Here is a 23356-nt window from a genome sequence, read left to right as displayed (position 1 = left end):
CCGGGTCGGCACGGCAACCAAGGCCACGTTCTGCAAGATGGAGCTGCGATGGGGGGGGGGGGGTGGGTGGGTGCCCCACTCTACATTTAAAAACCAACCCTCGGAATGCACTGTGCGGCCTGCTTTTCATAATGAAAACATCCATTCAGCTCTCCTCACAAGCATTCACTTCACTTATGGGAATGAAATACACTTAAAGTCAATATACAGCATATCAAGTTACTGTAGTGAAATACTTTGGCAAATATACTTATTATGTATGTGGCAGTGTATATACAGTATATTTTTTATTATAATATATTATGAACTATAGTTTACTCAATTTGACTCATATTACTCAGGTAGATATACCTATGTGCTCTTATGGGCCTTGAGAGATGAGAACTGCTGGTTTTGCACCCTCCCTTTACCTGGGAGTCAGGTGTGAGGTCAGTCTGGCCAATCAGTAGCACTAACTGTTCAGTTAATTACCTGGGAGGAAAGAAACTTCCCTGTCCTTTGCAGTATTGTCAGTGGCACAGGGTGAGAGAGTCTGCTAATTAATTAATAAATTAATATAAATTAATGAGAGCTTTGCTTCTTCACAGAATACAGAGTCTAAAATGTTTTCCTCTCTCTCTCTCTCTCTCTCTCTCTCTTAAAACCATGAGCCAGCGCAGTTTCTGTGTTCTGTATTATGCAGCACTACACATGCTGAAGGAATTACACTCATTGGATGATTGCTTAATTAATCTGATATGAACCCATTTACTGATTATGGGGGGGGGGTAACCATGCATGAGATAGCAGCTGTTATGTTGATGTCTCCATACCCTGATGGCTACTCCTGCAGTGACTAAAGGCAATTTGCAAATGTAAAATTATTATTATGTATTATTATTTTTTGGTTTTTTATTGGGCAACAGCTGCACTGATCTTACTGTGATCATCCCGTTCCTAACCTACACTTCTCTATATTACTCTTCAATACTATTGGACATTAACCTGAATAAGATGTAAACATTAGATTATTTACAGTATGTACCTGTCAGGGCTTCTGATTGGACAAAGGCAGCAGATTCTATCGCCATGGGAACAAGAGCTGTGGCTCATTTCATTCCATTTCAATTTTGTCAACACAGGAAATTAATTTCAATTAATTTACTCAGGAAACAGTTTCCAATTCATTTGAGGGTCACAATCTCAGTTGGACTGACAGATTGGAAATGGAATATTGACGGTCAAACGGTTTTCATGTACATTGCATGACGTATAGGAATTTGGCTCATACTTCAATCCGGAGACACTTAGAAAAGTGTGTTCAAAATGGATAAGGCACGGAGTAGTGATGAAGGCACGAGTGTTACTAATAGCAGCAGTCAGTATGTAAACCTGAAGCCACAGTAAAAACAAGATGGAGATGTTTTTGGTAGGAAATGGGTTTGTGGAAATATGGTCGATACAGCATAGCTAGGAGCAAAGGCTAGTCAACCCCTGATACATGTTCAGCATTAGCTAATCCAAGTTTCAGACGGATGTATTTTCAGCCTATAGCAGAAGATAGCCAGGGAATCTGCAGTTCCACAGCCAGACACCGGCAAGGTTACATCAGAGAGCTGCCAAGATGGGTGGTCCCTTCCACTCAGCAGTGACAGACTCTGGGCTGTGAGGTAACTGTCACACACCCCCACAGTCCCCGATCTGTCACCCTGACCTCCTCATCATCCACAGCGCTGTGCTAGCACCGGCTACGCTAGCACCCGCTATGCTAACATCTGTGACGCTAGCACCCACTACGCTAACGCCGCTACGCTAATAACCAGTACGCTGGCGTCCGCTACGCTAACACCCACTGTGCTAGCGGAGGCCTGGGGGGGGGGGGGGGATTTGGCTCTGTTTGTATCAGCATCATCCAAACAAACACAACACCCCAGCATCTGAGGGAACGAATGTAGCAGAGAGGGGGGCTGGGCATGTTTATAAAGAGGCTTAGCGGTATGCGGGTGCGTTTCTGGTACTTACTCCAGACAATGCTGTCACAAATCCGAAAGGGAGAATAAGGAGGGCTCTTAATTAATGACCCTTGGAAACACAAAGAGCCTTGTGGGTGGTATGGACTCAGACATGGGGACATCGGTATGTGTGCGCTAATCACATTACGAGGTTAAGTATAAGCAGTCTTAAGGCTTCAGGCCTGCTTGTGTCTTCAGCTACTGCCGCTCAGAGGTTAGTTTCAGATGATAACAAGACTGATGCCTGCACTGTGTTGAGCTCTTCACTTCAGCCATATTCTCCATCATAATGCCAGCAAGGCCATGAAATAGTGTATTCCACCTCAATTCATTTAGAAGAGCTGTAAGCTGCTTTATCATTGTTTCCCGATAGGAAAACGCTAAATAGAAGCCGCATTTAAAAAATGTATGAACTCCCGTTTTTTGCAACCGTGTGAGTATTTTTTTTCCCCTTTTTCATACCTGGTTCTTAGTCCTCTGTAAAAATCGCTATAAGAATTCAGTGTGTGCCTGTGATATGCAAAGTACAGTGGGAAATCAACTCCAATAGAGTACATCTAACTGTAATTTTAACTATTCAAGTTGAAAATTTACAGACTAACGTAACCAAAGGACGAGGCAGAAAATGAGTGAAATTAAGCTGATTGTATGATTTAAGCATATTTTCCTCTTGTTAGTTAAGATTTTCCTCTCATAAGTTAAAACTTAAAGTTAAGACAGTCATCTCATTAGTTAAAACTTTCCTCTCATAAGTTACAGTAAGTAGGTTAGCTTCCTTTAAAAAAAAGTTAAGATTTTGTCTCACAAGTTAAGACTTTCCTCTCCTAAGAGCAGACCGGAGGTGTGAAACGGTCGCCTGTAAAGACGGTTTCAGATAAACGGATGATCTCTACCTGCCAGGCCTGCTGCGGTCTCTGCCACGCCGGGGGCCACTGTCCGTAGAGCGGCGGTGTGGCGGGAATGTGGGGATGCTGCGGGAGGGCCCAGGGGCCCAGGCAGGGAGCCCCGTCCCAGTACTCTTCATCCTCCTCTTCCTGCACGCAGCTCCTCATCAGCTGATGGTGGACCCCGCCAGGATGCGTCTGGAACATGGCCCCTTCCGTCTCGCCCTTCAGACTGTACAAACATAACAGGGGCGGGTCGTAACAACTGCGTTAGAGGGGGGGCGGGTGTTCGTAACAAGCACGTTGGGGGGGGGGGTCGTACCAAGCGCATTAGAGGGGGAAGGTTGTAACAAGCGCAGTGGGGGGGTCGTAACAAGCACGTTGGGGGGGGGTTGTAACAAGCACGTTGGGGGGGGTCGTAACAAGCATGTTAGAGAGGGGGGGTGGTCACAACAAGTGCGCTAGAGAGGGGGGGTCATACCAAGTGCAGTGGGGGGGGGGGGGTTGTAACAAGTGCAGTGGGGGGGGGGGTTGTAACAAGCATACTGCCTGGGTTTTAGGCCCCAGCATGGCAGAGATAATCCCCAGTCCTGCAAAATTACAGAACCATTTTTTGATTTTTTTGAGGGACGTTGTTCGTCGGGGCCCTTGGAATGGTCCCACCCCATATTTTTATGGGCAGATTAATTTCATTAGGGTCACTTTAAAGGCCTTTTTTTGTAGAATGTCGTCTCCAATGCTGGCTATTTGCTAAATGGCTAGATTGTTGAAAGCCTTGTAGGCTACTATATCAGAAGCTTTATCGATTGAGCCTTCAAACGATCAATTTGTTTTGCATGTTTGCGGAAGTCCACTGAGATATAATTAAAGTGCTGATATTGTAATGGACAACAGCATGTTCTCAATAAACCATCTCAATTTCTGTACTACACGCAACAGCGGTTTACAAACTGGACCATTGTGCAATTTATAGGGGGCAATCACTACTGTTGGCACACATTTAAATGTTATCATTTAGGAATAATGAGAATGTTTCATTCCATAATGACTAACAATATCAAATGTGACATTGTTGTTCACATGCTTCAGTATATAAAACTCAGCAGGGTCGGTCAGCCACGTCCTATTTAGGTTGAAATGAAAATAGAAAGCCAATCAGTTCATTGTAAAGTGGGCTCTCCTAAGATGATCCAACAGGAAGTCACAGCTGATAAAAACTAAAAGAAATCACAGCCACTGCGAGATGAGACCAAGGCAAGCGGTACGGGCTGGGAAAAGTGGAACTGACGGAAAGCTGAAAAAAACATTTAACACAGATTACCCTTCCAATATCACTATGGTTACGTACAGCATTACAAGTTCATATATCAACACTCGTATTGATTGTATGGATAAGGACCAGTCTGTGTTTATTGCATACTGTTTGCCTCTGTAATTGAAATGTACACAGAGAGACAATGTGGAAACACGATCAATAGCATTGATCGGTGACTAGCTTAACGAGTGACAGTGTGATTGTAGAGGTCTTCAGATCCTAGTGATTAACTACTGAGTGGTGTAGTCTGTCTCCATTTTTTTACCACTAATGTCCCTTATCAGGAACAGATTAATTTTATTTTATACACTGTAAAATGTTCAGTGTGAACTCCAAAGTTCAGTGTAAGAATGAAATGCGGAAGATGAAGATGAACATGGAATTAGTGTCGGTCCAACACTTATTTAAAATATTTATTTTTCATTTTGAAGTGATTTTTACATAGCTCTTTACCGTTATTGTTATTGGTAGAATAACTCTGTACTGCTATTCCATTGCTTCGACATTTTGCTCAATGTCAGCATATGATTATTTTAGGCACCAAAATGACTGAGTGTGCCTTTAAAGGGTTAATATGGTGAAGGTGTGGGAGGGGAGGAGTCAGACACACACGCATCCTAGATTTCACAGGTGAGGAAATGAGTGGGTCTCTCTCTTTGCTCACAGTTAGTGGTAGTGTAAGCAAAAAAAACATAAAAATCTGATTAGCCTGCGTGCTGCACTGCCCCCTATAGCCGTATGAATGCCCTTTTTAGACACTGTTCACATTTCAGGAGAAAATAGGAAGATGAAAAAACAGAGCTCAGCAGTCTTGTCTGCGTTCCTGACACAAGCACTTGTTCTCGAAAACCCCTTCAGCACAATGGTCTGTGTCCGGCCTTGCTCAGTCTGTGCCTGGTCTGTGCCGGGTCTGTGCAGTGTGTAAATGCGGGCCTTTCTTACACAGGTTTATCCGCCCTAATGCTGATGAGCTATTTGCAGATAAATTAAAAATCTGACAGAAAAAGCTCTCGCTTTTGACCTCTTGACCTTCTCTATGACTGGTGCCATTGGTCAATTCATGAATGGAATTAAATTGAATTTCAAATTGAAAATGTATTCGTGCTTTAATAAGAGTCCTTTTCGGTTTGTGAACCGAATTAAAATTCATCTTGTGATTTGACTGCATTTAAGATGAAAATGTGTCCAACCCTGACTGGTGAATGCAGGCTAGCTGGACTGACCCACCGGGGGAGACGGTGGAGACTGTGACGTATTCTGACATATTGTGACGTACTGTGATGTATTGTGACGTGGTCCTGTTTCTTCCTGAATAGCTTTTCCTCGCGTGCTTTCTCCCTACTGCCAAATATTGTATTTATTTTATTTGGTCACCAGAAACGTGTGTCCCCTACAGGGGGGGAAAACCCTTTAAAAGGTCTTTAAAGGCATGAAATATAAGCCTGAGAATACATAACACCAACATTGTCTGTACTTTTTGGGGGTTTTTCGGTTCCAAGATGCTCATGTCAGGCCAGGACGCCACAGACTGTGGTAAACTTACGAAATGCCAGTACAGACTGTGGCCATTGATTCTGAGAACAGACGTTTGTTTCCTCCTCTGTTGTCCCTGTCTGATGTGCTATGGAGTGCTCCTGCAGAGAGGAGGCGGTATTTTTACATCTACAGAGACGGTTACCGACGCTGAGAAGCGGCCGCCTCAGCCACCCACCCCGCAACAACCGAAGCGCCTTTCCCCGAGGCCTACAGACGCCAAACCGCTCACCAGCTCCAGCAGAAGAAGAGCGTTGTCACCGTTACGAGCGTTCTCGCCGGGGGAAAGTGTGTGTTGTTGTGTTGAGGGGGTCACCGACGCGTGACCCCGGTCTGCTCATTAAAACCTTCCCGGGGACGATTCTCCCAGAAGCCCTCTGTCTCCGGATACCGAGGGAGCTGCTTGTTTTGATCATGCGCCGGCGACAAAAAGCAAACAGCGCGTCCGCCCCCCCCCCCCCCCCCCCCCCCCCCCCTCCGCCCCTCCTCCGCCCGGCTCTCCGCAGCCCGTCCGACTTTCAAGTTGAAAGGAGGAAAAACACCGGCGCCTATTTACTTGCTCTTTTCGTGCCTAATTCGCTCTTTTGTCCCGGGCGCCTCCCGAGCTGCTCACGGCCTGACGGCTGAAAGCGTTTCCTCTGGAATCACAGAGAGGATAATGAGGAGGTCGCACTGCGGAATGACGTGCCCCTCTCACCCTGACCAGCATTTTCCCCCGTATTAACCATATTAATGTTACATTCGTGCACACGGCACAGCCTAATCATGTTTATACGAGCTGAGTGCTTGGAAAATATTCAAATTAGAAGTCGTGTTTTAATAATGGTTATTCAGCGGACGCTTTTATCCAACGCGACTTACAGTTGATTAGACTAAATATTTTTTCAAGGGCCCCAGAATTCCTTGCTACATCCCTGACGATGCCACAATTACAGTGGTGGTCACGGCGTAACTTCTATGAAAGTACACGTTATTACGTTATAATGACTACTGTATAAAACATTTGACACTTGTTTATGAAAATATCTCTGACTGATTTGGATGACAAACTGTAGTATTTTCAAGTAATCCCACTCCAGACTTTCCACCAATACAGGCCTATTAAAAAAAACATACAATTTGAATTGAAATTCAAATTTGGATTGAAATTTCTCATCAATATTCAAATGTAGCCCTTGCAAATGCATAAACAATGCGGTGAAACATACAACCACGTAGGGCAATCGATTGAAGGTAGCCCGGAAACGTCACATTGGTAGCCAGCTTCAGCGTTGTTTCACTGCATGCTCTGCGTTGGTACGCTGGACTGTTTTGGGACGCATGGTGTAGCAGTGCGTTTCTAGCTCTGAGCTAATTATCGCTGAAGGATCCTTAACAAATATTTATCCGTCTAAAGAACTGGGCCGCTTCCGTGTGAGCACACCGCTAATATGAAAATACATTTCTGAAGAGCAATCAAAGCGCGCGCTCTCGCACTCGCTCTCTCGCTCTCCCTCTCTCTCTCTCTCTCCGCCCTTCAACAGAAGGACATTATAAGTGCTCTCCGTCTACCACTTATATTTCTGTATTTTCTTACGGTGGATTTGCACACCCCCAGTGCTTATGCCGACCTCTTGAGGGGGGAGATTTCTAGCGTCTCGTCGCCTCTCTGTCCCTGTACGCTCATTACGGTTCAGCTCAGTGCCGAGAGGCAGACCTTAGCGACCTCAGCCGCTTTTTCATGGTAAATTCGGGAGCAGGAACTGCATTATGTAGATCATTAGACTGCACATAGCCCACTACATACTGTTAAGGCAGTGTGGTTTTTATTTCAATGGCAGTCATAGATCATAAGGACTTGATCTGTGCCGTCAACGATTGTTTTAATGTCAAACGTTGGATGCATGTGCCGCAAATGAATATGACACGTGTGCCGTATATGACAGACAGACACACACACACACACACACACACACACACACACACACACACACACACACACACACGAACAGACTGCACATGTAAATAAGTTTTCAGTCGTAAACACAACCTTATGATAAATCCGTTCATTCGGCCCGGGTTGCCATTTTCGACAACTGGCCACCAGAGGTCCTCGTTATACACTACATATTTATCTTCTGATACTGAAAACTTGTCCTCATTCAATTTACTCTAAACTACAACAAACACAATTAAATTAGCTATCGACCGACATGCATCTAATTTAGCCTGTTGAACAAAATATGACAGGATGAATTCAGCATGTTTAATTAACTGATGGCCTTAATGAAGGTAGATTCATGTACACCAGGCGTTCCCGCGTTTTTTAAACGCAAGGCAATCCATCCTGTCAGGCCGTTGACCACACTGCTCCAGACTATTCAATTAGATAAAATATTACCAGAACCAAATAATAACATAAAAGGTTAGACTTCTTCATAGGCCGAAATATAGTGGCCACTCAACACACAAGTGCATTCCCATTTCATTGATCTGCATGAAACACAAGGTTATTTAGTAGAAACGTACATATTTACTCATGACAATGATCACAATGCTTACAACGTTGCGACATTAAGTCTTATTTATGAAATGAAACCATAATATGAATTCCATCCATCCATAAGATTCCTTCGAGGGGGTGAATACTTGTGAAAGATTGTGAAAGTTCACCAGTAACACGTTGGCATGTTAGCTTCCAAGCTGGCTAGCCACTGACTTATAGCGGAGATTTCTTAGAAAACAAACGCAGTGCTTCAGGTGAACCAGTCGGGTAATGTGGCAGAATGTACCCTGTGCCCCTTCAGAGCCGTCTGGAATTACCCGCTGCAGGTTTCTGGCGTGGTGGTTAGCCGCACGTGTTGTTTAAAAGCGCAGCGCGTAACTCGGTGTTTACATTAGTGCTTTATCATTGCGGTGTAGAAATTTCCCCCAGACTACCCTCTGAGTCAGAGGGAAACATGAGCAGTCATGAGTTCCGAGTGCCGCGCTGCTCGATCCGCTCCTCTTCTGGGATTAAAGGAAAAACGTACCGCCTATAGCATCTTTAATAGAGCTTATGAAAAGAACTGAAACATCTGAAGACATACGGTGCATTACGGTGATGCCGTATGAATAAGAGCCAGGCAGAACTGTGTTGGGTCGCTGCATACGTGTCTCCCACCTGCACTACACACAAAACTTGCAAAAGGTACAAGTTCTTGTCGCTGGAGCAGTACGGTGGTACCCTATACAATGCCCTCCGTAACGTTTGGGACAAATTATTTGCCTCTGTACTCCATCATTTTAGATTTGTAATAATAATTTTTTTTTAAAACATGTGTTTAAAGTGCATATTGTCAGATTCTAAAAAAGGGCGTTTTAGTACTTTTTGGTTTAACCATGTAGAAATTACAGCAGTGTTTATACATAGTCCCCCCATTTCAGGGCACCATAATGTTTGGGACACAGCAATGTTATGTGAATGAAAGTAGTTATGTTTAGTATTTTGTTGCACATCCTTTGCAGGCCATGACTTGCTGATGTCTGTGACCTGTGATCATCATAATCTGGATATTTTATTTTCAGGTTTCAGGTGATACAAATACTCTTTGTGTGAGTGGATCTCGATGGGAATTGGAGGGTGGGTCAGTCCGAATAGATTTAACTGTGAATTATGCTGATACAGTATGGATCACATTTGTTGGCTTAATGGCTTTAAGTCATCAAGGGTCCAAGGTATGAAATGAGCCTCAAACCACCATGCTGCTCACATATATGCAGTAGATACAAAAATGAATGTTTCTCCTGACAAATTTTCCCGTTGAACTCAATGGAACTCAATCAGATTTTCAGGGAGATTTATTTATTACAAATCTCAAATTGTGGAGTACAGAGGCAAATACATAGATGATGGGTCTTTTATGATGCACATTATGGAGGGCACTGTTGGTACATAAAATTATACCCCTGCCAGCAATATCTCATTAATGTGTACCCTTCTTTCTTGGAAAACATACTCTTGAAGAACAAAAATGTCCTCCACTCACTTTATGTCTGAGAGTGTACACACCTCTCGCTCTCCCTCTCTCCACCTCTGCACACCTCTCTCTCCTTCTCTCTCCCTCTGCACACCTCTCCTTCTCTCTCCCTCTGCACACCTCCCTCTCTCTCCCTCTGCACCCCTCTCACCGTCTCTCTCCCTCTCTCCCTCTACACACCTCCCTCTCTCCCTCTCTCCTTTGCACATGAGACTTTGCCCCCCCCCCCCCCCCACACACACACACACACACCCACACACGGCCATTGATTCAGACCTTTAATCTTTAAACCTCCCACATTCTTAAAAACACATCTCTTTTTTTTTTTTTTAAACGTCTTGTGGTTTCTGTCGATATGAGGCCACTTCTGCTTCTCCACATCCCTCTAAGACGATTCACTGAATGGAAGGGCATATTTTCAGCTTTTCATTCTGCAAAGTCATTCCCAGCATGACACAATCCCTCATGTGCCCGCTGTGCCCGCAGCCCACCCTGCACCCCGCCCCCCCCCCCCCCCCTCCCCCCAAGGCGCGGTGCACGCAACAAAACCGTTTCCCCTCCAAAAACACACAAAAACACCCCCGCGTGACAGTTATGCAAGGCTGGCACTCAGAAGTCCAATGGAGTTTTCTATAATTATGAAGCCAAAATATCTGGTGACATTTCAAAAAGAGGAAGAGTCCATAACAAGGAGCGAAACAGGACTTTCCTGCTGTGTCACGATCAGAGGAAGTCCACAGAAAACAAAAACAATCGGCGGGCGCATGCCCAAGCGCCGCATCGCTAAGAAACAATCGCCGCGGTTGCGACTGTGGCATCGCCGTGGAAATTGGGTCCGAATCCACCGTGCTTAAAAACACTCCCGCGTGGCTCCCTTTCCTGCTCTGAGTGACTTTACACTGTGAGGTTCGGTTTCAGAGAGAAGTGTGGACTATACATTAAAGGTCCCGTTTTGTGGAAAAATGGCATTGCCTATGTTATGTGGATTATAGGAGTTCAATATGCTATAAAATACTGTGAAAGTATGAAAAAGCACAGACCCAGAAGAAAGTGTGAATTTAATTGAGCTGTTTAGAATTCTTTCACACAGCCCACTTTACCACTGAGCAAAGGGCAGAATCTAGACCTATCCAGACATCTGGAGGGCTGGAAATCTGGAACCGAGAGACGCTTTGACATGTACAGACTAATTTGGTCCGAAATTATCTCAGGTCTGACCTGGATATAGCCTGGGCACATCATTGACAGCCAGAAACATTTCACTTTTCAACCAAATATAATATAGCCAGGTTTTCACCGGGCTAGATATGTAGGTCTAGAGATCAGGTGAAAACCTGGCTATGCTCGGTTGAAAAGTGAAATGTTTCTAGCCGACTTGGACGTACACAGGTTATATCCAGGTGAAACCTGAACTAAATTGGGGTTAAATTAGTCTGTTTGTGTCAAAACGTTTCTCAGTCCCATATTTCCAGCCCATCCAGATGTCTAGATTCCATCTTTTGCTCACTGGGTTGTAGCCGGACCAAACCCAAGCACTCGGCACAGATGACGCTCAGCTGATTGGAGCTCGCCAGCCTATCAGAACGGAGCAGATTATTGGTATCAGTGAGCCTTAAAGACTCAGTCACTAAAACAGACTGTTCTTGTTATGATCTGTCCTTGGTAAAGCTCATGAGAGATGCTGAAGAATGGACATGTACAATTGGATACCAAAAATAACTTATGGATATCAGGACTTAACATAAAACAGTGGAGATGTACAATGTAGGACCTTTAATTGTTACTGTAAAGCTGGATCCAGTAGAGCTGTTCAGTGTGTCTTTGGGTTTCAGCATATGACTTGGCTGGGTAATTCATAGGATCCACATATTTCTAATGAATCACCATAATTCATAATTATATCAACTGTCTAATAAGTGTCCGATATTCAGCATTACCGTGTGATTAAGCTGACACTCAAACATACATCTGCAGTGTGTGTGTATTTCTATGTTTATGTTTAAATTAATAAATAAATCATACACTATGTAGAGTAGTACTGACATATATATTTTTATCTTTGTCTGAATGGATCATGTGTTCATCATGTTCAGTAACCTGTCGAATGCATGGAGGTTGACGATTCCCGTGTCACAGAAATACCGAATAATATTTATTTTGTGCCAGTTGTTTTAAATGGGCATGGTGTGAAATTACAACTTAATTTGGAAATTGCTGAATTGTGTTTTTACAATTTTAAGTAGAACAATATTGCACACATCCACACAGACAGTAACGTTAGGAATGTATCATGTATGCATAACATAATGAATATACACACACTGCACATGGATATAGTTTGAGTGTCAGCTCAATCACACAGTAATGCTGAATATCAGACAGTTAATAGTAATTACTGATGTAATTATGAATTATGCCAATTTATTTGAGATACATGGGTTCACTGAATTACCCAGCCAATTCATATGAAGGAACCTCCAGACACGACTCTATACAGCTGTACTGGAGTGCTTTACTGTAATAGTTAATATATAGTCCAAACTGAATCTAACATTGTAAAGTCACTGGCAACACATGCCCGAGATAGCAGTGTGTGTGTGTTCGTTATGTGATGTAACATGTCACATTACTAACGTTACTGTCTGTCTGGATATGTTTCTATGTGTAGTCGTGCCATCCTTCAAACAGTAAAAACTACATTTCACAACAGACCCATTTAAAACAACTGACACAAAATAAATATCACTCGTTATTTCTGTGACACAGGCATCGTCAACCTCCATGACTTTGACAGGCTACTGAACATGATGAACAGATGATCAATAAAAATTGTCATTTTATGACAATACTACTGAAAAATAGTTTTTGGAAACTGCCAAGAAGTCATAATTGCAGTATTACTGTAATATAAAAGTATAAAGCATGATAAACGATATAAAACACACTACCTATATCATCACAGAACACAGGAAGAAAAAAAAACATATCTAGAAAAGGTAACCTCAGGAAAAAGATGTCTATGGTGCTGAAAATAGTCTTTTCATGACCACGAGGGGTTCCACACTTGTGTTAGAACCGGACAGAACGTTCAGCTGGAATAACACCAGTCCTCTCTACAAACCCGAAATTGGTTAAAACACTGGTTTTACTGTCATTGTTAAATCTAAGAGACGGTCAAGTTTACAGTACCATATACACTTTGTCTGAAAACGACTCTTTGTATTGTCACTACGATCATTAACATAAGTGCATATATCAGTAAGAGCTCATTGATAGTATAGTATTGATATTTGAGTGACATGTCCACAGTGTCTGGTTATGGACAGCTGGTAAGTAAATAAACGTGTTACCTTTGATCAGCGTGACAGCGGACATCGAGCACCAGGAGCGGAATCTGTCACTGGCTGTCAGCATTTTCTGCCTCCAAGGGCCGAAATATAAAGCACAGCGCGTTTCCTCTTTTCTGCTCTCTAGAACCGGGTGCAAAGGGAAGTTGCGCTGCCAGCCCTATACTGTACCGGGCTGTGGACAGCGCTTTGCATTTCTTACAATTATTTCCAGCATTTTTCTACCTTTGGAGATTTGGAAACATGCTGCGGAGTTTCAGTACCTCAGGCAAGCCGAGTGTGGTTTTACAGACTGTAATTTTAGGTGCATACAGTAGGTAGCTGCAAAAGGAAATTCCTCATACAAAAAGGGAAAAGATGTGCTCTTGTATAAAGTGGAACTTGTTAGAGTTTCCTTAAATCAAACGTTTAATATGTTGTGAAATGTAAAAAATCACTACTGGTAATTGAAAGCAATTAAGTTCTAGAACACTGACTCTAGAATTTTGAATAAACATTCCAAAAAATCTATATTGCTCAAAGGGTTCATTGTCACATTGTCAAAGCAAAATTATCTGTTTACTTAATCAGCAGGTTGCCAAAGCAGAACTTCCAAGTCAAATTCTTTTCCAGCCATCTTGCATTGTAGTTGGGAAATTGGATTATGTGTCATTGTATTAACCCATGTTGTTCTGCAACAATTTAACTAATGCGACTAAATCAAACTGCTAAACATAATTCAGTGGCTGTGATTGTAGGAAACAGTAGGTGAGCATAATAAGTGAAATGTATAATATTTTAGATTTTTGAAAAACGAGACACAATATGAGACTTTCACAATCAGGCAGACACATCCTAAAATATCTACATTTGGATGACTCATTTTAATCAGCTGATACAGGACTCCTCATGACCGCTACACGCTATAGGAAGGTTCTCCTTCTTTTATGTAACAGGACCATATTTTTCCCCACTGAGGATAAGGGAGTAGCTGTTGTCAAAAAAATGTGTGACATATTTCACGGACAGATACACTGAAGGCAAGTGATCACATGTACACAATCAGATTTATTTTAGATCACTCTGTATAGTAACGTACCAAGCACAAATAACCACTGTGGTGGGGATGACGTTTGGTAAGGGCGATTGGCACGGTTTACTAAGGGTTATCGCGGACGTACTCCATGATGTACTTCAGGGCCAACCACGTCTCGGAAGCGGTGGGGATAATCTGATTGGCCGGCAACACGAAACCATAGCGACCGGTGTCGCGGAGTTCGAAGGCGAAGGAGTACTTGATGCCGAGGTTGTAGGACCAATCGATGCTGCCCCCACTTGCTTGATCTGAACATGGACAGGAAACAAATAAAAACAGCACGGGCTTCAGAGATCAGATCTCGTCCTCTCAGAGCACTCAGGGACTGAGAAGTGACGAGGCCTTTGTTAGCATGGCCTGCCTGAGTGGCTGAAATGCCAGGTTCGTCAGGCCTCAGTCTTTACATGTGTTCCCTTTACGTGTATTTCGTTTTGATCTGTTTTGTGTAAGGTGTGTTTAATTTACGTGTGTTTTGTGTACGTGTTTAATTTACGTGTGTTTTGTGTATGTGTTTAATTAACGTGTTTTGTTCATATGCGTTTAACTTACGTGTGTTTTGTGTACGTGTTTCATTTACGTGTTTTGTTTATATGTGTTTAATTTACGTGTGTTTTGTTTATATGTGTTTAATTTACGTGTGTTTTGTTTATGTGCGTTTCATTTACGTGTGTTTCATTTACGTGTAATGTGCTGAGTAAAAATGGATGCCGATGACCTAAGACATGCATTCTGCTCAAAGGACTGTTATCTGTGTTTGAGGCATGGTGTAAAGGCTCACATTTAGAAATCATTACCCATATACTCACACTACCGAGAGATCCACTACCAAGGCTACTCATGAAAATAGTTTGACCATCCAAAATCAAAGACTAACCTTTGCCCAAACCATTTCCCAAGCTCCTGAACATATTCCTGATCATAGTCTTGACTCAACCCTAACCCTAACCATTGTCCTAACCCTAGCCAAACCTTCATTTGAACCCTAAAACATAACTCTTAAATACCTGATTTGTCTATTTAATTGATTAAATACAACCAAAATATCCATCACAGTAATCGCGAGGAAAAATCAGCTCTTGTCATCATCAGGTTAAAACAGGTGGATAGGCCCCTGGTTCCCCCGGCTGAGGGCAGATACTCACAGATGATCTTGCAGATGCTCCCCACCTTGTACCTGGTTCCATAGAGGCTGCTGAGAGCCTTGACAGCTGACTTACTCACTGATTCCTGAGAACAGCAAACAAGCCCAGAGCTTGGATCTATCTACATATCAGACATACATATCAAACCTGCAGATAGATACCAAACCTGGAGAAATCAAACCTGCAGATATGAAACCTGGGGATATCAGACCAGCAGATATCAAACCTGCAGATATCAAACTAGGAGATATGAAACCTGGGGATATCAGACCAGCAGATATCAGACCTGCAGATATCAAACCAGGAGATATCAAACCTGGAGATATCAAACCTGGGATATATCAAACCTTACAATTCCAAATATCAAATTGCATTGCATCTGTTTGTAAAAGGTATTTCATTTGTTTAATTATATTTTTTGAATGTGCATTTTTGTGAGAATTAAGTGCGATGAGAGGGGGGCCACACCAGTTCGGAAGCGTCGGGAACGTCGTTGCAGGAGTACCCATAGGGGTACATGAGGAGCTGGGAGTAGGCGTGGATGGAGATGAAGGACTTGACGTTGCCGTGGCCCTTGACGAAGTTCACCACGTTCTGGACCTCCACCTCGGAGTGGGCGGAGGGGCCGTGATAGGAATCGGAGCAGGGGTTTTGGCTGGCCCCAGGGCCTGGGTGAAGCAGACGGACGGTCAGCATCGAGAGGAACTGCACACCGTTAATGCTAGCGCCAGGCCCTAGGCCAGTTTAAACTGGACACCGTTAACGTTCATGCTAGGCCATAGTCCAGTTTGGGCCTGACACCATTAGCATTAGTGCTAGGCCATAGTCCAATTTGGGCCTGACACCATTAGCATTAGCGCTAGGCCATAGTCCAGTTTGGGCCTGACACCATTAGCATTAGTGCTAGGCCATAGTCCAATTTGGGCCAACACAATTAGCATTAGCGCTAGGCCATAGTCCAGTTTGGGCCTGACACCATTAGCATTAGTGCTAGGCCATAGTCCAGTTTGGGCCTGACACCTTTAGCATTAGCACTAGGCCATAGTCCAGTTTGGGCCAGACACCATTAGCATTAGTGCTAGGCCATAGTCCAGTTTGGGCCTGACACCATTAGCATTAGTGCTAGGCCATAGTCCAGTTTGGGCCTGACACCTTTAGCATTAGCACTAGGCCATAGTCCAGTTTGGGCCAGACACCATTAGCATTAGTGCTAGGCCATAGTCCAGTTTGGGCCAGACACCATTAGCATTAGTGCTAGGCCATAGTCCAGTTTGGGCCTGACACCATTAGCATTAGTGCTAGGCCATAGTCCAGTTTGGGCCTGACACCTTTAGCATTAGCACTAGGCCATAGTCCAGTTTGGGCCTGACACCTTTAGCATTAGCGCTAGGCCATAGTCCAGTTTGGGCCTGACACCATTAGCATTAGCACTAGGCCATAGTCCAGTTTGGGCCTGACACCATTAGCATTAGTGCTTGGCCATAGTCCAGTTTGGGCCTGACACCATTAGCATTAGTGCTTGGCCATAGTCCAGTTTGGGCCTGACACCTTTAGCATTAGCACTAGGCCATAGTCCAGTTTGGGCCTGACACCATTAGCATTAGTGCTTGGCCATAGTCCAGTTTGGGCCAGACACCTTTAGCATTAGCGCTAGGCCATAGTCCAGTTTGGGCCAGACACCATTAGCATTAGTGCTAGGCTATAGTCCAGTTTGGGCCAGACACCATTAGCATTAGTGCTAGGCCGTAGTCCAGTTTGGGCCTGACACCATTAGCATTAGTGCTAGGCCATAGTCCAGTTTGGGTCAAACACCGTTAGCATTAATGCTAGCAAATCAACCCCACTACTGATCACTCAGCCTTTGCTGCGTCGTACCGCTGTATACGTACCGCCAAAGCCGGCGTCCCAGTTCCTGTTGGGGTCCACTCCGATGCAGCTGGTTCCGGAGATCCTGGAGCGGGTTTTGCGCCACATGCGGTTCTGAAACCACGTGACAACCGTTACGATGACGATGTTGCCGTTGCTATGATATTTTGGATATAAATACAACCGACTATTATTGTTGTCGTCGTCGTTGTTGTTGTTAATCACACGCACACACACGCGCGTATTGTCCCGTCTCAATCCTGATATTGTCTTTCAAGTCTATGAAGACCCGCGGTTGGTGCATACTCTGGTGTGGGTGTACACATAGCCGTCAGGGTTGGTCACAATCAGCAGGAAGACGTCCATCTTGTTCAGGAGAGCCGTGAGGGAGGCGTCCTGGCCGTAGTCTGTGGCGATCTGTGCAGTGAGAAATCATTATTCTGTTTTCTGCCGTATGACTGATTTACACTGTAAATGGTATGTTGAATAAACTATAACGGGTCGGCAACCCTGCTCCTGGAGAGCCGCAGGGTGTGCTGGCTTTCGTCTCCACCTTAAAATAAGCAACTGATTCAGACCCAAGAAACCAGGTAAGGTGAGTTAACTGTGTAATCAACGGCTTTCATTGATGAATTAATGCCAAGTAACAACGAAAGCCAGCACACCCTGTGGCTCTCAAGGACCTGGGTTGCTGACCCCTGCACTATAATAACAATCTAATAATAATTATTCTAATAATAATCATCTTTATTTGTATAGCACTTTGAGTGCAGTCATTGGTTGATAGTGGCCCAGTGAGGGCTGTCATTGGCTGACAGTGGGCCAGTGAGGGTTGTCATTGGCTGACAGTGGGCCAGTGAGGGTTGTCATTGGCTGACAGTGGGCCAGTAGTCTTACCTTGTTGGCAGTCCACACCCCAGTGGCCTGAGAGACCCACTCTCGGGAGTGGATCCCAGAGTCGATCCAGATGGCTGGACGATTGTCACCGCCTGTACTGAACTACAACACAGCAAGTACAGTAACCAAGTCAACAGCACAAACACAGTTAAACACAGACACACGCACGCATGCGCACACAGACACATGCGTGAACACACAGAAGCACACACACAGACACACGCACGCATGCACACACAGACACATGCATGAACACACAGAAGCACACACACAGACACACGCATGCACACACAGACACATGCGTGAACACACAGAAGCACGCACACACAGACACACGCATGCACACACAGACACACGCATGCACACACAGACACATGCATGAACACACAGACACATGCGTGAACACACAGAAGCACACACACAGACACACGCATGCACACACAGACACATGCATGAACACACAGAAGCACACACACAGACACACGCATGCACACACAGACACACGCATGCACACACAGACACATGCGTGAACACACAGAAGCACACACACACAGACACACGCATGCACACACAGACACATGCGTGAACACACAAAAGCACACACACACAGACACACGCATGCACACACAGACACATGCGTGAACACACAGAAGCACACATACACAGACACACGCATGCACACACAGACACACGCATACACACACAGACACATGCATGCACACACAGACACATGCGTGAACACACAGAAGCACACACACACAGACACACGCATGCACACACAGACACACGCATACACACACAGACACATGCGTGAACACACAAAAGCACACACACACAGACACACGCATGCACACACAGACACATGCGTGAACACACAGAAGCACACACACACAGACACACGCATGCACACACAGACATATGCGTGAACACACGAACATACATGCACACACAGTTAAACATAGGCACAGAGACGTGCATGCAGGCACACACAGAGGCTCATGCGTGCAAACACGTACGTGCACACACACCGCACACAGACTTGCCCATGATGCATTCTAGGAAACGTGCCACTGCAATTTAAACCACAATTTCTGCTGTGATTCATTTAGCAGTCTTGTGATGCAGAAATGACATAAGAAAGTGTGTGAACAGCACAGATTAATTTCGTTCTGACTTCATTTCTTTCGTACCTTGAGAACATACATGGGGCGGTTCTCATAAGAGGAACCGATCTGGACTTTGGTAACCAGACTTGGATGGTCAGCAACCAGGGTGTTCATCCACTGGTAGATCTGTGAGAAAGAAGCATTTTACTCTTTCTAGGAGCACATACCTTGGACTGCACAACCTGCAATATTGCAACATTTGAACTGTTAGCATTACTGTGTATTACTGTGTGTATGACTGTCTGTGTGTCTGTCTGTGTACACCTGCATGTGAGTGTGTCTATACTGTGTGTCTGTGTGTGCATGAGTGTACGTGCTTATGCACAAGTGAGTGTGTGTATGTGTATGTGGGTGTGTGAGTGTGTGTATGTGTGTGTGTATGCATGTGTGTGTATGTGAGTGTGTGCGTGTGTGTGTGTGTATGTGTGTGTATGTATGTGAGTATGTGTGTGTGTATGTATGTGAGTATATGTGTGTGTGTGTGTATGTGTGAGTATGTGTGTGTGTATGTACGTGTGAGTATGTGTGTGTGTATGTGTGTGTATGTATGTGAGTATGTGTGTGTGTCTGTGTGTGAAGGTGTATGTATGTATGTATGTGAGTATGTGTGTGTGTATGTGTGTGTATGTATGTCAGTATGTGTGTGTGTGTATGTGTGTGTGTGTGTGTATGTATGTATGTCAGTATGTGTGTATGTGTATGTATGTGTGTGTGTGTGTTAGATAAGTCCGTGCTCACTGTGTCCAGAGTGTGGTACGCTCCAAAGTTGAACCCACGCGTCCTCACGCGGTCCTCCTCCATCTCGGCCTCCTCCTCGTCCAGAAGATCCTGCAATGTACCCAGCGAAACGCCGCGCTCTTACGCTCTCAGACTTTTCAGCGCTGACTTTATTCTGTGCAAACCGTGTTCTGTTGAGTGCCATCAGAGCAGACGCGAGGCTGCAGACACATGAAAAATAAAAACGCTCCGCTTGAAGATGACAACAGGACCGAGCTCTGTGCCGCGACGTACCTGCACGTCTTTGATCATGACAGAGTACGGGACGTCGTTTGATTCCAGGAAAACTTTGACAGTTTGCAGACTGGCGAAAGGCACCCTGATGTCTACCGGAAGATCAGAGGAGACGGGATGAAGCCAGAAGTCGAGCTGTGAGAAGATCAGAAGACACTCCAGTTCTGTTAAAGCCATTGTGTGCCTGGCAGTGGCATGGATTCACTTTGCTCTTTTTTTTTCTTCTTCTTCCTTTCAGAATTTTGGGTGAATGTAATGTCTGTGTGGTTTTATCTTACTCTGACTGACACACTTGCCTTTTGTCCAACCTCTCAGAATGACAGGATCTTTTACTTCAGAAACTATTCGTCATCTGTACATTGCAGCAATAATTATTCTGTTGTCCAAAAAAGAACAAATATAAACTAATTGCTGAACTAAGAAAAAAATGGGCTGTAATACTGGTTTCGACTTTTGGTTTCAACATTTCCAATGGCAAATATCACATTAGTACTGCGAATCATGACCACAAAATGATCCCACATCCCACTGTTTTGATTTGTGCGCTACTTTTTGCGTTGTCTCACAAAGTGATGTCAGAATTGAGTTGTGCTTCCCTTAAAAATAAGGATGTTAAAAGTTTTGTTTCTAGTAAATTGGTAGTGGATACCTGCAAGAGCTCATCTTCCTCCAGTGAGGCCAGAATGCTCAGCTGCTCCTCGTTTTCCACCGTGACCCTCAGAACCTGGTCTCTAAAAAAAAGAAAAGAAAAAAGACTGTATTTAAGCTATTGCAACTTTTAAGTTATTTTGGTTTTACTGAATATCCAGATACACTCAGTGAGCACTTTATTTGGTATTTATTACTTAATATTAGACTCACTGTTGTAATGTGTGGTTATTTGCATTACTGTCTCCTTCCCGTCAGCTTCATCCAGTCTGGCCCTTCTCTTCTGACCTCTCTCATTAACAAGGTGTTTTTGCCTGCAGAACTGCTGCTCACTGGATGTTTTTAGTTTTTCACACCATTCTCAGGAAACTCTAGAAATTGTTGTGTCATAGCAGATGAGCAGTTTCTGAGATACTCAAACCACCCTGGCCAGCACCAGCAATCATTACATGGTCGAAGTCACTTAGATCACATTTCTTCACCATTCTGACATTTGGTCTGAAAAACATCTGAAGCTCTTTACCACATCTGCATGCTTTGATGCATTTAGTTGCTGCTACGTGATTGGCTGATTACATATTTGCATTAACAAGCTGGTGTACAGGTCTACCTAATAAAGTGGTCACTGGGTGTATATTGATACATTTTAAACAACAAATATAAAAGTGTTTTAATATCTTTTAAAACACCTCAATCAGGGTAAGATTAAATAACCAAACCTTCACGTCTCCTGAAAATGGATTGTGTCTCTTAAATTAATAAGCCCCCAAGGAATTAGACAATGTTAATCATACTTCTATAATTTAATATAGTGATTTCAAACTAACTAAATTAGGCGTACTTGCATATTGAACAACTAGAGCAGATTTGCCAAGTCATCCGAAGAATATCCCATTTCTTTAATTTGTTCGATATGTGGGTTTAAAAGCAACACGTGTAGTTATATCGCCCTCCAGTGGCGTGTGCGATTAATTCCGCAGTTGATTATATGATTTTGTATTGAACAAGGAAATACATTGTATACCACATAATAAAATGTATTATATATTATATTGTTCATTTGAATGTAAGTGCGTATGCATATAATGTTGAACAACACGGTTTGTTATTAATCATAGTGCATGTTTTTCATTCACCCAATAGCACATTTAATTCCGATGTGGCAAATAAATAGCAGCTTTCTTTAATTGGATGTCTTTGCAATTCATTTATCATAAAAGATTGTATTGCAACATTTAAAATTAATTCATCCTTTTTGGATTTCCATCATGATTAGATTTGAGAAAGAGTAACCCTTATTTGAAGTAACCCTTATTTAAAAAAAAAAAAAAACATTTATATCGTCCACCTTGCTTATTTTGCACTCGTTCCATTCAACAGATTTTTCTTTTCCACCATTTTCCACAAAGCGATTAACTCTCAACAAGGAATAATATATAGGCCCAGTTTCACAGAGATAGTTCGAGACTAAATTCAATTTTCAATGGAGATTCTCCATACAAAACTCAATTTAGTCCTGGACTAAGATTAACCTGCGTCTGTGAAACCAGTTTGTCAAGTGGACTTACCCTATGAAGGTCTGACGGCAGTGACCTGCCACAAAGAAGGCAAAGAATATCAGAATTCCCTTCATTCTGACGGGGGAGAGAAGCCACGGAATGTGCTCGTTCTGTGGAAGCACCTTCATTTATATCGGCAATGCCATGCGGCACATTCCCAAGCACATATCTGTGCACACAAGCAGCATTGATATGGTCGACCTGGATGTCCTTCCACCTTGAGTACAGAAGAGGTTATTTTTGGATGGGAACACAAAAGTGTCACGCTTTAAACTCTGTGGCTTATCCACCTCTAAACACGAGGCCTGTCCCAGGTGCTGATTTCATTCAGTTTCCCAGAATATTAGTCATAATTTCAGAAAGCTGGTCTTGTGCAATAGCCTTGCCTGCACCTGCTATAATGAATAACATTCTTGCAACTCATTTTCAATAATTTATTCAGTTAATACACTTTTTCCATGAACCTATACTTTTGTAGGAAAGGACATTTCACAAACACAAGTGACATTAGTTTGTTCGATACAATTAAGGACGATTGCACAAATTACAGTTGTGTTGTTTCAAGTTTACTGTAAAATATTTTGCTTCCACAAACAATATGCTGGAGACAACTACAAGCCTGTGATATATGTGCTCATGTTCAGTCACAGCAATATCATAATTATGACATACAGCCTCTATGTAATAGGCTATGATGTTTATACTGGTCATTGATTTTCCAAAATAAAAATGCCAGTCCTAGTTCACGGCGTTTAACAAAAATTGAATTAAATTAAATTAAATTAAAATTATAAATGAAAAAAGAAGAATGTCTATAAGTAACACTAATAATCATGGGCCATATGACCAAATTCTTTATAGATTAAAGAATAAATAAATAGATAAATAAACCTCCATCGAGGTTTCGGAGTAACATTGCAAGAC

General features: G+C 43.3%; 2 protein-coding genes across 2 annotated transcripts in view; both read right to left on the bottom strand.

Annotated features, from left to right (window-relative positions):
• The window catches only part of tfec (transcription factor EC), a 52524-nt gene extending 39322 nt beyond the window's left edge, over positions 1–13202 (bottom strand). Inside the window, exons 1-2 of the mRNA XM_061252702.1 lie at positions 13072–13202; positions 2885–3107 (exon numbers count right to left, since the gene is read on the bottom strand). Coding sequence (XP_061108686.1) covers positions 2885–3082 — 198 coding nt within the window. The 5' untranslated portion in view covers positions 3083–3107; positions 13072–13202. The remainder of the gene's footprint in view (positions 1–2884; positions 3108–13071) is intronic.
• A 1004-nt stretch (positions 13203–14206) lies between these two features.
• LOC133135427 (carboxypeptidase A2-like) lies at positions 14207–22506 on the bottom strand. The gene is made up of 11 exons (XM_061252411.1): positions 22442–22506; positions 20875–20956; positions 20226–20360; positions 19953–20042; positions 19239–19340; positions 18049–18150; positions 17458–17568; positions 17175–17265; positions 15754–15953; positions 15286–15370; positions 14207–14391 (listed from the first exon to the last, which is right to left on the bottom strand). Exons 1-11 carry the CDS (start codon positions 22504–22506, stop codon positions 14207–14209), a joined length of 1248 nt encoding a protein of 415 aa, XP_061108395.1.
• Positions 22507–23356: the final 850 nt, after the last annotated feature.

This window comes from Conger conger, chromosome 8, assembly GCF_963514075.1.
Source record: "Conger conger chromosome 8, fConCon1.1, whole genome shotgun sequence".
NCBI classification, from domain to species: Eukaryota; Metazoa; Chordata; class Actinopteri; order Anguilliformes; family Congridae; genus Conger; species Conger conger.
Note: the sequence above shows the minus strand (reverse complement) of the source record. Positions and strands in the feature narration are given on the sequence as shown.